The sequence below is a fragment of the Cladophialophora immunda genome, assembly GCF_000835495.1.
Source record: "Cladophialophora immunda strain CBS 83496 unplaced genomic scaffold supercont1.3, whole genome shotgun sequence".
NCBI lineage: Eukaryota > Fungi > Ascomycota > Eurotiomycetes > Chaetothyriales > Herpotrichiellaceae > Cladophialophora > Cladophialophora immunda.
In genome coordinates, this window is record NW_015622543.1 from 4772829 (window position 1) to 4787262 (window position 14434).

A 14434-nucleotide genomic window follows, 5' to 3' on the forward strand; every position below is an offset into this window, starting at 1 on the left:
CCATTTTGCTGAACCCGAAGTTTTTCCCATGTCCGGACGCCTCGACAAGAAGCTCGCTTTTGCTTCACTCTGATTATAGGCCTTGGAGGCCCTTCGGTCAAGATGTCCGCCCTTCTAGGATCAGCATATGACTCGAGCGACGACGAAAGGAGTCCTGCGGAGCGCCCTCCTCCTTCCAAAGAGGCAGCAGTGAACGCGGCTCCAGACGTCTCGACAGAGGTTTGGTCTTCATTCTCCCGACGACGTGGTGGTCGATCTAACGCTGCGCAGGATGTGTCGCAAATGCAAGTCATGTTGGCGAACCCTTCTAGCAACGCCCTCACCTATAATGTCACTTACGACAATCTTGCCCGCCCCTCCCAGGGACCCTCGAATCCCTTCAAGTCGACGGCTGGCAACGCCCTGAAGCGCAAGAACGTGCTCACCGGAAACGCAGAGGAGACGTCCATGTCGGAAGCCGCCTTCAAGACGCAACACAGGACGTATCAGAGTCTCGGCTACACCAAGGATCCCACGATGAACGGGGCTTTTGTGGGCAATCAGTCCGCTGTTGCGAAATATGGCGGAAAGGATATTGTCCAGTTGCGCTACTCCAAGGAAGAAAGTGCCGCGATCCGAGCCAAGAGGCAGAAGAAAGGGGACAGCAAGATAGTCGACGGAGAAGGCGCATACCTCGGACCCTGGGCAAAATATCAAAGTGACGACGTGGCCTACGAACAAGCCGAAGCCGCGGCGGATCAAGAACTTGGCTCTGACGAGGAATGGGTGGAGGAAGGTATTGTTCCCACACCGCTCCCTGCGCCACCGAAGGAGGCCACTGGCTACGCAGACGATTTGAATGGCGCAGAGACGACCGAGTTCCATGGCGATTCAGAATTCGACTACCAAGGACGGACGTACATGCACGTGCCTCAGGATCTGGATATCGACCTGCGCAAGGAACCGGGTTCGATACAAAATTACGTGCCGAAGAAGCTCATACATGTCTACAAGTACCACACGAAACCAATCACGTCCCTGCGGTTCATCCCCAGATCATCGCACCTCCTCTTATCCTCCTCGGCGGACGCTAAACTTGCACTGTGGGACGCTCATCACGACCGGACCCTGCTCCGCACATTTTCGGGTCACAGCAAGGCGATTACAGACACCGATTTCCACCCCACAGGGCGATCGTTTTTGTCGGCGTCGTATGACCGCCAGATGAAGCTTTGGGACACCGAGACCGGAAAATGCATATCTCGGTTCACGACCGGTAAAACGCCACATACACTGCGTTTCCATCCGGAAGGCAACGAGTTCATCGCCGGCATGGCGGACAAGAAGATTGTCCAATTTGACGTGCGGTCTGGTGAACTGACGCAAGAATACGACCACCATCTCGGCCCCATCAACACCCTCACATTTGTCGACGAGGGACGGAGGTTCATCTCGACTTCCGACGACAAATCCCTCCGCGCTTGGGAGTATGGTATTCCAGTTCCCATCAAGTTCATAGCGGATCCGTCCATGTACGCACTTGTGCGAGCCGCGCCTCATCCTTCTGGAAAGTACGTCGCGTTCCAATCTGCCGACAACCAGATTGTTGTGTATGCCGCGGGCGACAAATTCCGACAGAACCGCAAGAAGGGGTTCAGAGGAATGAACACCAGCGGCTATGCGATTGATGTGGCCATATCCCCGGACGGCGGAATCGTCTCAAGTGGTGATTCTGGCGGGTTTGTGTGCTTTTGGGACTGGAAAACGGGAAAGATGTGGCACAAGATTCAAGCCGGAGGGGAAGGTATGGGTGCGGTCACATGCGTGGCGTGGCATCAGCAGGAGAGTAGTAAAGTTGCGACGGGCGGACTGGATGGAATGATCAGATATTGGGACTGAAGGACCAGGAGAGCCCGGGCGAGCCATTTCGGCGGCCCCCAAAGACCTCGCCTGGGTGGTGGAAACACCAATCAGGCACCACATAACTCGAATTTTGGCACCCTCTGCAGTGCATGGGCTTATGTCTAAAGCGATCTGCAATGCTTGAGGGAGCAAGCCAGTGGCGCTTACCACTTCCTTCGCGTTGTTGCTCCGCGAAATGCGAATCTTTGGACCTTCCGGAGAAGCTGTGATCAGTCCCACAGTCTGGCGCACGCTTGCAGAGGCGACTCTTTCATTACTGTCCACGTCAAGCTGCGCTAGCCGATTTGATGGACAACACTGGCGAGGCGGTAGCTAGTGGCGACCAGACCAATGCAGTTCAAATGACTTGCCAGCGCGCTTCGGATCTCCAGGTATTTCGTGCCATGCCTGGGCTGTCTACTTCCCAGGGGAGAGAGCCAGCAGGACAGGCCAGGTGCCGCCGTCACGTGTGGAAGGTCCAGGAAGGGAAGACCAGCTATGTGCCAGATACATAGTCGAACAGGCGACTTATATTGATGGTCTTACAATGACCTGGTGTTTTGACGCTCCGTATAATGATACACCCCGCCAGACACGGCCATACCCTCATCTATCTTCTCAAAGCATCCAGTACACTCGATCCCCCTGAGGTCGCATACGGCGATTTGCTGCCACTCGACCAATAGTCACTCCATTCTCCGCCCGTCTCGTACAGGGCGTGCTGACTCTCCACCTTTTGCCAATCAATGCGATCCCACCATGCCCCCAAATACCATTTCTTCCCCAGCAGTCCATAGTCCCTCAGCCATTGATGTTCCCACACATTGACACACAAGATGGGTTGCATGTCCAGAGCACCCGAGTAGAGATTCGCACGTGAGGAGCTGAAATCGCCAAACGAGCCCGCCGTTGAATTTCCGGTGGAGATATTTCGTTCTTCCAGGCTCGGCAGCCCCAATCCGCCTCGACCGGAAAGTTGATCGGAGAGGGTGCGGGCGTCAAAGGTCGCCATATCCTTGTCATCTCGTCTGGGGGCCGCATCGGGATACGGAGAGCCGGCATTGTACGTGGCCAGAATGCGCATGTCGCCCACGTTCTTCCCTTTCATCAGCCACACGAATCCGTTCCCGAACATGGCGTCCGCGGTCTCGAGCATCTCTTCTCTAAGATTCGTCACGCTGCCGAAGCTGGCCTCAATGCTTCTCATGGTGTTGAGCCCTGGTTTGCGTATCGCCGGGTCGTCGGTTTCCGTAAGGTACTCCCAAAAGAACCGCGTGAACTCGACCATGGCGGCGAGGTTGTACAGGTGTGCCCGATCCGATCGATGGGCGCATTTTGCGTGCAGATCATAGGTCGAGGAAGACTCGTCTGCCGTCCCCAATACGAGCTCGTTGAGGCGGTCGCATAGGTGTTGGGTGTATTTGACGTAGGTTTCTTGGTAGGTTTCTGCACTTAGGAAGCCCGGGACGCCGTGGCGTGCGAAGAACTCCTGCTTGCTTTGGTTGGCCCATACGGGGATGGTGTGTTTTCTGCGGACCTGTCGTTTGAGGAAAGAGGAAGGCTGCGACACGGTGAGGAAGGGTTAGCCAATTCGGAGACTCTGAGGTCGCTTTAGAGGATTCATCACATCTGTACATACTGCGGCATTCGCTTGCTTGACAAAGGCTCGCAGTAACGACTGCGGCCTCGCAGGAGGTCTTGTGATCATGACGGGGAGAATGGAGCAACGCAGTCTCACTGCCCGAGCCCGAGAAAATGGAAGCGGAGGATTGACGAGCCCAATGCTCCAAATTTCTTGAGACGAACAGAACGCAGTTCGCCGGAAAGAGATTAGTGCCCTCATAGAGACTTCCACCAATCACAGAGCTCTGTCTTGGTGCTGAGCCTCGTTCTTGAAACTCCTCTGCCACCTCCATGCCTCCCACACCCTCCCCCACCATGTTTGACCTTCTTCTCAGGCTTCTATAGCCTATCGTTTCAGCCTCCACGACTCTTTCCACGCACTACCGCGGCCTGCCTCGCAGCATGGGGTTGCGTCTCATCTGGCAAAGCGGCAAGCCACTGGCTGTCGGCGGAGCTTTTCTCGATCTCACTACATGAACTCTGCATATTCATAGCTACACGATGGCAACACGGCTACCCAAGGCATCAAGGTGCACGCCGTGTTCTGGCACGCAGTAAGACACGCGACCATGTCCCGGTTGTCGGATTCACCTCTTTTGTTCTATAATGAGCTCTCCTTTGTCAGGTCGGTCAATGGCGAGCACCTCTTTTCTCTTTCGTCGAACATTGATCGACACCGGCTTTGAGAGCCTTTGTTTCCCTCCTTCTTCGTTTGCAAGACCTATTCTTGGACCCAACAGAGTGACAATACTGTCCTGGTGACCTTTTGTCTTTATACCCTGTGACCGCTTTGGTGAAGAATCTTCTTGCATCCATCTGTTTACTGCTTAATTTGTCCTTTTCTACGGGTGTATATCTCTTTTCAGCCATGAAATACCATACGCGCGTTTGCACAGTTCGCACTTTCTTGGTGGCATCGGCCATCATCTGCACCTCGTCCGCTTTCCAGATTGTTCCCACCCCAGCTCTTTTCCGGAGAGACGGTTCCTCATGTTCGGCGGTCGATCCTAAGCTACCCAACAGTTTCCAATGTGCTTCAGGGAACAACTGTGTGTCTCTCGACAACTCGTCGTCGGCCCTCTGTTGCCCGGAGTCGAGCTCATGCGATAACATCCAGACAATATCCTGTGATGTCTCGTCTCAAAATGCAACGGCGAATCCGACGGCAGGAATATTCACCACGAGACTTGGGGACAAGCTGCCGCAGTGTGGAGATAAATGCTGTCCGTTCGGATATTCTTGCATCCAGCAGCCTTCGGGGCCGTCCATTTGCAGCATTATCCAGAGCACGAGCATCGTCGGAAAGACCGACGCGTCCTCTGGCAACACATCCAGTTCTTCGTCGGCAAGCTCGTCGGCGACAAAATCGGCCACTTCAAATACCTCCACGACCAGCTCAACTTCTACTTCAAGTCCAAGCAGCGTCAGTGTGTCGGCAGCGCAGGTTGAACCTCAATGCAACAAGTTTCCCATCGGCGTTTTCCTTGCCGGGTTCTTTCCTGGCATGTTTGTGGGCGCCTTCCTGATGCTGGCATGGGTCATCTGCAGCGGGCGGCATCGCAAACCGAATTCCCGGAACTCTTCTGGCTCGTCAATCTACAAACCAACCATCTCCGACCCGATCCCATTAGATGCGTCTGGCGGTCTGAGGACGGACTTCCTCCGCAAAACCACCGATCGGGCAAAGTCCATGTTTTCCACAAAGAGCAGCCGGAACAGCCAACAACCTGTTCCTAATCACTGGAAGATGCCCACGCCGCCAGTACCCAACAACATCCCCGTTGCCCCGGCAGGCTTGCCTGTCACACCAGACCGGAGGCTGGCTCATGAGCCCAGTATGGAAAGTATCAAAGTCTACACTCCGCCAGCTGGGTCGGTCCAGCACCCCAATCCCGCGGCAATTGCTCCACTGAGAGGCATGGCAGCGCAGCGATTCCCGCCGACCATCAAAAACAATATGGGCAGTCCGTTCCAGTCCCCTCCGAACAACAGCGGCAACGGCTCTAACACGGCAAATAGGATGAGCAGTTCTCTGAGGAATGAGAGGGGTGTCAGCGTCTTCTCTGGCGAGTCCGAGTTCTCCCGCGAGAACGATGGCCCTACACTGACGCCGGCGCGATACAACGGTGGCTTCAACCCCACACAACGCATGAGATCCGACAGTAGGGAGGAAATCAGCAGACCAAACACCACTTTTACAGAGATGTTGCATGAAGCCGGATTCCCCGATCCCATGCAATCACCAGACCAACATACACCGGCTGTGCCGAAGATACCAGAGGGTTATGCAGGGAGGAATCATCGGCTATGAATGTTTATTTGACGACTCTCATTCGTTTGTCAGGAGTGCCTGGGCAAGAGGAATTGACGGAGCCTGCAAGCGCTCGGGTGATGAACTTTTTTGCATTTTGCTATGAATGACTGACAGCTCATGGGACTGTGGATTGAAAATAGTGTCTCAGCTAGTACAGTAATTACTATCGCTGCTCTGACTATCTGGGCATTGTCAGAGGTTAATATGAACTAATTCAGAACGCAACTTTGGTGCTGGATGCCGTTCTCTGCCGTGCGGACGTCAGGATCTATTTCCCACCTTCAAAGGACAAACGCTGTGTCGACCAAGACCAGAAGTTATGGAGTCATGGAGAAAGAGCGATACCAGAAGCAAGAAGGCACATGTTTTTGGTAGCATCGCCCCCTTCTTTCATCTCAGCCTTGTCATCGCCCACCCCCACCTGCCCTGTTGCTCCGCACGCGAGTTGGAAGACCGACGAAATATTTCGAACCCGCCCCCGAACCATAACCACCACCACGAACGTAGCGCCTACACCTCCGTCTTCCTGGTCAGTAGCTTGATTTTACGAACATGGCCGAACGTGCACCCTCCCCGACACCCTCCGAACGTGCCCGCAAGGACGCCGAAGACCGCAAGCGCGAGGAAGAAGAACAGGCGGGACTGCCGTACAAATGGACGCAGACACTCGAAGAGGCGGAAGTCAGTGTGCCCATCCAAGGGAACCTGAAGGCGAGGGATTTGGTTGTTGAATTGAAGAAGACGCACATCAAGGTCGCGGTCAAGGGCCAGGACCCGATCATCGACGTAGGTGCCTGCGCTTTCTCCACGTTTGTCTTGTTCTGCATCTGCGCCCTGAGGCTGCTAACACATGCGCGGCGCGGGCACTTTGGTGTGTTGTGTTTGATTGCTGGAAAATCCAAACTGACGCCCCTCTGAACTCGACAGGGCGACTTCCCCCATCCGATCCAAACCGACGACTCGACGTGGGTTCTGTCGCCCAAACCGGACGGGAGCAAAGAAATCCTCATCACTCTCGCCAAAGCCCACGGGTCCTACTGGTGGGCGCACATTGTCACGTCGGCGCCCAAGATCGACACCACAAAGATCGTGCCGGAGAATTCCAAACTCAGCGAACTCGACGGCGAGACGCGGGGGATGGTCGAAAAGTAGGTCTCACCGCTCTGCCACTCACGACCCTCCTCCGCCCGTCCAGAAGACCAAATCACTAACGCGGCTGTGGCTCGCTTGATTAGGATGATGTACGATCAGAACCAGAAAGCCATGGGCAGACCAACGAGCGATGAGCAAAAGAAGGACGACATCCTGAAGAAGTTCATGAAGGAGCATCCGGAGATGGACTTCTCGAACGCAAAGATCGGATGAGACGTCAGAGAGAGCGAAGAGGAGTGCGTCGAATCGAAGAGGCTGAGGGGGCAGAATTGGGAATGATGACCTTGTGGGCATCTGCCCTGAGATCCTGTTCCCCCACGTACGAAATGAATGGCCGATAACCACCTTGGAAGCATAAAATGTTACGATTCACGAGGGAAAAAACAATGGGAGGCACCGCATCATCAGGAGTTTCGAGAATTGGGTCGTCAATAGCATCATCAGCATTCCTGGGACCATAAAGGACTTGCATTAACCAAGCTGGTTACCCTCAACCACATGCCATGAGACTCCAGGGATGGCGTCGCAGCGAGGGAGTATCGCCCGTCATTGTTTCTCGCCTCGAAAACCCGCTCCTCCGTACTCACGAGTTACAGCTCGTCCCGCTTCTTGCCCGATCCTCCAGCCTGTCTCAGCCGCCACATCTGAATCCCATGTCTCGGCACCTCCGCCTGCAACGTCCCTCCCCCTTGGACGGTCCCAGCCGGCGTGCCAATCAAGAGGGGGTTGCTCTGGTTCAGCCCCGTGGCCCAAGTTGTCTCGCTGGCATTGTAATATCCCGTGGCGTTGCCCACCGCAAGCGTGCCGTTCAACACCTGGGCTGCCACCTCGGTGCTCATGACCGTGTGGTTGCCCCAGACGTCGAACAGATCCCAACTCTTTTGGGCATTAGTGTTTGTGCGGAGGCCGCCAAAGACGTCGACAAGGCTGTAGGACATGGTGCGGGAGTTGTTGCCCGCGTTGAGAAAGGCGACCACCTGGTCGCCATTGCTCAGGCTTCCTTGCCACACTTGAACCTCTCCGAATCCCCACGCGTCCTTGTCGTCGACCTGTTGCGTGACTGTCCTGGAAACGGCACTGACGCTGGGATCCTGCGATATGGCCAACACAGCCGGGTTGGTCAGGATCGCATAGTCTTCGGGGGAAAGCTGGTCGAGTTTGTTCCCCATGATCAACGGAGACTTGATGGCGGCCCACATGCTGAAGTGGACTTTGTATTCGTCATAGGACATGCCGCCGTTCCCTACCTCAAGCATGTCGAGGTCGTTGTAGTATCCCGCTTGGTTTTTGCTGCGAATGGAGCTCGCCTTGCCGAGGATATTCATGACCGAACAGCCATAGCCGGGAAGCTGGCAGTAGTATTCATCGGGGCCACATGGGCACGACGTCGTGGGCATGGAGAAGCTGTCCTGGATGTCGCCGGAGATGCGGGCGCTGTTGGCTATGGTGGACGCCCACTCCCTGTTGCAGAGGAACGGTTCGTGGTGAGTCTGGGATCCGCCCAATTTACCATTGATGGTGAACGACTTACCAAGGTTTGTCGTCTCCCCAATTACACAGCGAATACACGAAATCCCGTCCTGTACTGTTCAAAGCATTCGACATGGCGGCATACCGATCTTGGCTCAGCTTCGGCGTGCCCGACAGGCCTTCATTGTAGCAGTTGTCGTATTTCAGATAGTCTGCACCCATGCTTGCCCACCATGCCGCATCTTGAGTCTCGTACCCTAGGCTTCCAGGGTATCCTCCACAGGCTGTCAAGTCACGGCGAATTTGGTTAGTGTCGGAACATCTCTGGGGAAGCATGGGAAACACACTGTATTTGCCCGCACTACTGTATACGCCAAAGTACAGGCCGTAGTCGTGGAGTTGATTCGCGATGCTCTGTAAGCCCGAAGGGAATTTGGCGGCGTTTGCAATCAAGGTCCCATTGGCGCTGCGATTGAGCTCCGTCATGGCGTCGTCGAAGATGACGACCCGGTAGCCCAGATCACGGAAACCGAGGGACACCAGCCGCTCGGCGTTGGTGAGGATCGTGGACTCGTTATATGCCAGGGCATAGGCATTGTATGTGTCCTGTCATGACCCAGTCACTTCGTGTGTTCACTTCAAGACAGCGAGTTCATCTTGGGATGGGATGGCACTGCTGCGGTGCGTTGGGTGCCGACTGGAGACTTACCCAGCCCATCTGAGGCGTTTGAGCAAGGCCGTTGTAGCTAAGGCTTGCTGCGCCGACGGTCTCCAGCAGCAGCGCCAGAAAAAGGCAGCTGCTTACAGCGGTGGATGAGCCGAACTTGGAAGCCATTGTGGTGCCAGACTGCGTGCAAGTCAAGGAAAGAGCGAACATGGTATGATGGAAGCAGTCGAAGTTAAGGAAGGAAGGACCGAGAGGCGTCCCTATATCGATTCATAGTATTCTGCGCACACACCCGTGGATATGTTACATTTGCCAGCTTGAGCAGGTTCCATTGAACGTGGGATCAACAAAGACTTTCCCCGCATTCTCTGTCCAGGGGGCTTGTAGTTGAGAGGCTAAAAGGGGCGATCTCCAGACTCATGACGCCACAGCACATCTCCAGCTGTGCCTTGCAGATCCATTTCCAGCAAGTAAGCGGAGGTGTGTAGACTCGCTCGCTCGGTCTTGGTGCGGATCGTGTTGTGGACTCGGCACAATATATGCCGGTCACAATGTCGACGACGCCTCGTTGTAGAAAAGACATCATCCACATCGCGCGCCTCAAGTCGGTCTCTTGAATCCCATCATGGCCAAATTAATATCAGGGGGTGGCGGCCTTTGTCGAGGTTTCGACGGGTCCATTCCAAGAGCGTCACCGTCAGCATCGAGGTCGCCCTCTTCGTAGATACTGGTGGGTTCATCGGTGCTGAAAAAACCATCCCATAGTCCCTTCTTGCACACAAGAGCTCCAACCAACACAAGTGGAAGCTGCCAGACGCTCGCCCAGAACAGCCCTCTGGCGCTTCCTCCGGCTCCTTGCTGTTTCCAGAAGCGAAACGCCTCTCGACTCATCCAGACGTTACATGCCGTGCTTATAACGAGGAAGCCTTTGTCCACGTATCCCGTGAAATAGAGAAGCCCGCATATAGGAAACATAGCCAAAGAGTACCGCAGCGCAACACGTCCGTTTCGAGCAGGATTCGTCCAGGCCAACATTTTGTGGCCAGCATTTCGATAGTCTTCTCGAATGGTATGCGATAAGGACATGAAGTGAGGAAACTGCCAGGCAAATAACAGAGCTGCCAAAGCCCACCCTCCTATCGAGTTCTCCGAAAAGAGTAGATCTTGCCATGAGTGGTGCTCCGAGGTCGCAGCCTCGCCCGCAGCAGCGCACCAGCCCATGAGAGGAGGAATTCCACCCACAATCGCACCTACCCAAGTATTCGCCGCGGAGATTCGCTTCATTGGAGTGTAGACCCCAGCGTAGAGGAAGATATTGAGGGCCGACAGGCCCGCCACCGTCGGGTTAGTCCCCAGGCCGAGAAGAAGCAGGCCAGAGGCACCGCAGACCAAGGCAAACACGGCGGCGGCCCGTGGAGAGACTAGCTTTCTCACAAGGGGCCGATTTCGAGTTCGAGACATGAGAGCGTCATATTTTGGCTCAAAGAGCATGTTGAGGGTGTTGGCGCAGGCGCACGACAAAAAGGTGCCTGAAGTGAGGAATAGTAGCGTCAGCGTTGATGTTGAAAGCGATGAAGTTGCCGATGAGGACGTGGAGGACAGGATTTCCGGGAGCGGATAGAGACTGTAAGCCGATGTGGTCGTGAGCAGGATCAGGAATGAGAGTCGCGGTTTGGTCAATGAGAGGAACGTGGCCAGCTTCCGCCGGAAGACGGCTGACTTTGGCATCGCGGTCGCAGCAGTCGTCAATTGAGATGAAGCATCCAAAGGGAGAGACTCCTCCGATGCGTCTTGGTTGCTCTTTCGTCTCTTCCGCCTTCTGTGTGGTAATATATCCGCCTCTGATTCACCACCCTCCACAGCTTTGCTGGCTTCCGGACCATTTTGAGGGCCCTGACTCGCTTGACTCAGAGGCTCCTCCTTGAAAGACAAAGCCTTTTCTAGTTCTCCTTGTGCTCGGGTCCGTGTGACTTCGCCAGGCACGTCATTTTCCCTTCGTCCTGCAGGCTCCGCGACCGTGCGGACCGCAGCCAGCATCCCACTCTTGATCCATCCTCTCTCAATGGACGTGTTGGCAGAGAAATAGTCGCCCACAAAGCTCTGCGAATGAGGGATCGTGCTTCTAGAGGGCCTTTCGAGTGGAAGTATGCCACTGTGGAGCTTCCTGTTTGCTTGCAGGACAGATCTCAAAGTGCTGTGCGGCCGCGACGACTGGCGAAGACATCGTGTGATACAGGTCGAACAAACGCGATAGCCAGATCCGGAGAATCGGCCTGCTGCCGGAGCAGCAGCCATAACGGCGGTGATCTAAGCTGGCAGAAATCGTGGAGGGGTCATTGAAGTAAAGGGTGGTGTGAAGAGTGAAGATCAAATGAAATCCAACTTGGGCTGGACTTTTGGAGGAGCTTGGAGTGCGGAGTTTGAATCTGTCCCTCCTCCATCAACTGGCCACTTGAATCAACAACATTACTACGACGTTCGAACTCGACTCGACATTATGGCTGAACTCACGACAGACCAGGTCAGATCTTTGGATCAAACACGTCAAAGACTTCTAGCTCTCCACAAGTCATTGGTTGCTTTGGGATCAGAGCTTGTGACCCAAAACCAACTCCCTTCCTGGTACATACGCCTCTTTGACACAACGCAGCCCATATAGCTAACTACGCCGGACAGGCCAGCCCTTCAACTGCATGCAAACCTCGTCTCCAACAATCTACAAACCATTGTTTCTCAGCTAGCAGAGCACCGAGACACATATCAATCCACCGTTGCGTTTCCCACCCCCAAATTTCCGGGTACCCAACGAGCCTTCATTCTCGAGACTCTCCTTCGAACAAAGCTAGAACCCAACGTGGAAGATTGGGTCGAGGAAGGCGAGAACATCAGTGCACAACAGCGCAAAGCCACGTTTCTAGGGCTGTCGGACGACGACCGTAACGCTCTTTGGCAATGGGCTCCGGGGGCAGCAAATGGTGCAGCTCGGAAGCAGAAATGGGGTGCAGATTTCACTCTAGAGGAAAAACAGAAAGGCGTAGAGAACGTGGCCACGGGACTTCGCAGGCAACTGATCGAACCTCCCGATGATGAGGGCGATGAAGGACCTGAAGAGGAGGAAGAGGAGTATGAGGTCAGCGACGAGGAGGATGAAGATGAGGAGGCAGACAAAATGGACATTGAGAAACAACCACCAAAGTCCGAGGCCAGCCCAGCTTCTACAGACACCAGATCCGCTTTGCCGACCGCAGGCCAGATGAACCTGGAAACGCTCCACAAATTCATGACCACTGGACGGTGACCGCTGCTCTGACAGTATTAAAGGTACACCCAGAATCAAGACACGATGCTTGTCCAACTGGAGAACCCGACCTTGCGTCCCACCCCAGGCTCAGTCGCTCCCTGCCCTTGCGCGCCTATGGTCGAATCGTGCAACCAGAGGAAATTCACCCACTCGCTGTCATCCATGCCGAGAATCATATCTCTATGCACTCTCCATTCCACGGTCACATTGACACTCGACAAGGACGATCTGAGCGCCTGCTCAAAGCCGTTTCTCTCAATCTCAGTGATCTGCGTTGCAACAGACACACTGGACTCGATGACAATGGTTAATTTCCGAAGGGATTGGAGGAAAGCCAGGCCCTCAGTGACCCACGTTGCCGCACAGGCGAACGCAGTTGCAGGACAATCTTGAGAAAAGGGAGCGACGCTCAGTATGTGCAGCAACCCCACCATCGAGTCCGCCTGCGCCAACAGCAGATCTCGTGTGGTGATATGGACTGTCAGTTCTGTCAAGCGGCTATCGCTGGTCGCGTTGTCCAAGTCCTTTCCAAGTGTTTGGCCGACTTTCCCTTCCTCACCCCCGCCGATTTCAATATCTGCACCACCGCCGCTCTGCTCCAAGCCGCAGTCAACCCCTGTCTCCGTGGCGCCGGCTATTGACCTGAGAATCGACCTCAAGGACCATGCTTCCGTCACACTCGCAAGCAGGTGCAGCTCCAGCTCTCGGATTGCTCGTCGTTGAAATGGCTTCAGTGCGTCCAAGAAACGCTTTGTTGCCGAGGTGTTCGATCCCATGGTTGCTGGACATTTGACGCAGTTGACTTGGAGAGGCATCAGACGTGTCTCCCAGTAAAGTTGGCGGCAGAGAAGAAGCGGCTGCATAATGTTATTGTTTGCGGCGTGGGTGCTCGACTTGCCACTTGAGACCTTGTATTGGTCTCCCACCATGCCGAGAAGCCTTGAGGGAGAGCACGCTTGTTGGGGTGGGAAGTTCTCAGACGAGTCCATGAACACATACTGGAACACCTTCTGCCTGAGCTCAGACGGGAGACTGAGGAGCGGTGACAACAACAACGCTCCGGCTGCCGTCCAAGCTGTGTTGTCATCCTTCATCTGACGTTGCTGTTCACGATGAAATTGCTCATTCTTTCCACTAGCTGGCGGTTGGTCTTGAACATGCGCAAGCATCGACTCGTCTGAATCATGAACCATCTTGCTGAGCTGGAGGCTTTCGGCCAACGTGAACCTTTGTGACTCTTCGTGGGTTGGAGTCACGGGAGACAAGAGGACTAGGATGGGAGCTGAAGACAGGACGCTCAGCAAGATAGAGGACGACTATCTGGCACCAAAGGCGAAAACCAAGCAATCAATTCGCCAGATACTATAGAAGAGTGAGTGAGAATGGCAGGACTCGGCACACCGCATCCTTTTACTTTCCAAGATGGCAGTACAATGCGAGGTTGATTTCAGGCAGAGCATCGGTTGCTATGTGGGTGGGTCGCAACACTGACCGGCTTGTACACCATATTCACCTCGGCTGCATTGCGGGTTCCTCCACAATTGTATGGGATGTTCTCAGCGCTGTATCTCTGGAACAGGGACTGTATATTGCAGCAGCGGAGGACGGCGAACTGGAGCACTTAGTCATGGCAAGCGAGATCCTGGGCAGTCGACAGCTTGACTGATCCTGACGAAGACGGAGAAAGGGTGGAGGCGTATAGCTTCTACAGGCAGGTGGAGAGAGCGTGAGATTTGCCTGGGAACGAGGCTGTGTGGATGAGGCACATGGAGGTGACTACATCGTATCCTCTGGCTATATTGAGTATAACATTTGTATTCTACTACATCCGTTCGGTACCTACGAACCGATTCGCCAGACGGTGGAAAGGTCGCCGCCGCCCCTTGGACGTAATTAGACTCGACCAGGTGCGAGCAGCACTTGCCTTACATCAGCTTACTGGTTACGGTCACAGTTTGACTGCGACACACACCGTTATATGACATCGGGAAGATGAGGCTTTTACACGGGACCAGACTATAATCCA

At 54.7% G+C, this 14434-nt stretch overlaps 8 protein-coding genes across 8 annotated transcripts; 4 read left to right on the forward strand and 4 right to left on the reverse strand.

The window, feature by feature from the left end:
* Window positions 1-40: 40 nt before the first annotated feature.
* PV07_06040 (uncharacterized protein) lies at window positions 41-2506 on the forward strand. The gene is made up of 2 exons (XM_016392981.1): window positions 41-219; window positions 271-2506. The coding sequence occupies exons 1-2, from the start codon at window positions 103-105 to the stop codon at window positions 1876-1878; spliced, it is 1725 nt and encodes a 574-aa protein (XP_016250500.1). The 5' UTR covers window positions 41-102; the 3' UTR covers window positions 1879-2506.
* On the reverse strand, window positions 2346-3653 carry PV07_06041 (uncharacterized protein). The gene is made up of 2 exons (XM_016392982.1): window positions 3521-3653; window positions 2346-3442 (listed from the first exon to the last, which is right to left on the reverse strand). The coding sequence occupies exons 1-2, from the start codon at window positions 3587-3589 to the stop codon at window positions 2492-2494; spliced, it is 1020 nt and encodes a 339-aa protein (XP_016250501.1). The 5' UTR covers window positions 3590-3653; the 3' UTR covers window positions 2346-2491.
* A 719-nt stretch (window positions 3654-4372) lies between these two features.
* PV07_06042 (uncharacterized protein) lies at window positions 4373-5815 on the forward strand (the record flags this gene model as incomplete). Its single annotated transcript, XM_016392983.1, has 1 exon — window positions 4373-5815. The coding sequence occupies one exon, from the start codon at window positions 4373-4375 to the stop codon at window positions 5813-5815; it is 1443 nt and encodes a 480-aa protein (XP_016250502.1).
* Window positions 5816-6295: 480 nt separating this feature from the next.
* On the forward strand, window positions 6296-8307 carry PV07_06043 (uncharacterized protein). The gene is made up of 3 exons (XM_016392984.1): window positions 6296-6604; window positions 6746-6966; window positions 7054-8307. Exons 1-3 carry the CDS (start codon window positions 6371-6373, stop codon window positions 7181-7183), a joined length of 585 nt encoding a protein of 194 aa, XP_016250503.1. The 5' UTR covers window positions 6296-6370; the 3' UTR covers window positions 7184-8307.
* Window positions 7561-9275, reverse strand: PV07_06044 (uncharacterized protein; the record flags this gene model as incomplete). Its single annotated transcript, XM_016392985.1, has 4 exons — window positions 7561-8431; window positions 8502-8724; window positions 8788-9046; window positions 9150-9275. The coding sequence occupies 4 exons, from the start codon at window positions 9273-9275 to the stop codon at window positions 7561-7563; spliced, it is 1479 nt and encodes a 492-aa protein (XP_016250504.1).
* A 432-nt stretch (window positions 9276-9707) lies between these two features.
* On the reverse strand, window positions 9708-11402 carry PV07_06045 (protoheme IX farnesyltransferase; the record flags this gene model as incomplete). Its single annotated transcript, XM_016392986.1, has 1 exon — window positions 9708-11402. One exon carries the CDS (start codon window positions 11400-11402, stop codon window positions 9708-9710), a length of 1695 nt encoding a protein of 564 aa, XP_016250505.1.
* Window positions 11403-11528: 126 nt separating this feature from the next.
* On the forward strand, window positions 11529-14431 carry PV07_06046 (uncharacterized protein). The gene is made up of 2 exons (XM_016392987.1): window positions 11529-11729; window positions 11784-14431. Exons 1-2 carry the CDS (start codon window positions 11605-11607, stop codon window positions 12403-12405), a joined length of 747 nt encoding a protein of 248 aa, XP_016250506.1. The 5' UTR covers window positions 11529-11604; the 3' UTR covers window positions 12406-14431.
* On the reverse strand, window positions 12441-13601 carry PV07_06047 (uncharacterized protein; the record flags this gene model as incomplete). Its single annotated transcript, XM_016392988.1, has 1 exon — window positions 12441-13601. The coding sequence occupies one exon, from the start codon at window positions 13599-13601 to the stop codon at window positions 12441-12443; it is 1161 nt and encodes a 386-aa protein (XP_016250507.1).
* Window positions 14432-14434: the final 3 nt, after the last annotated feature.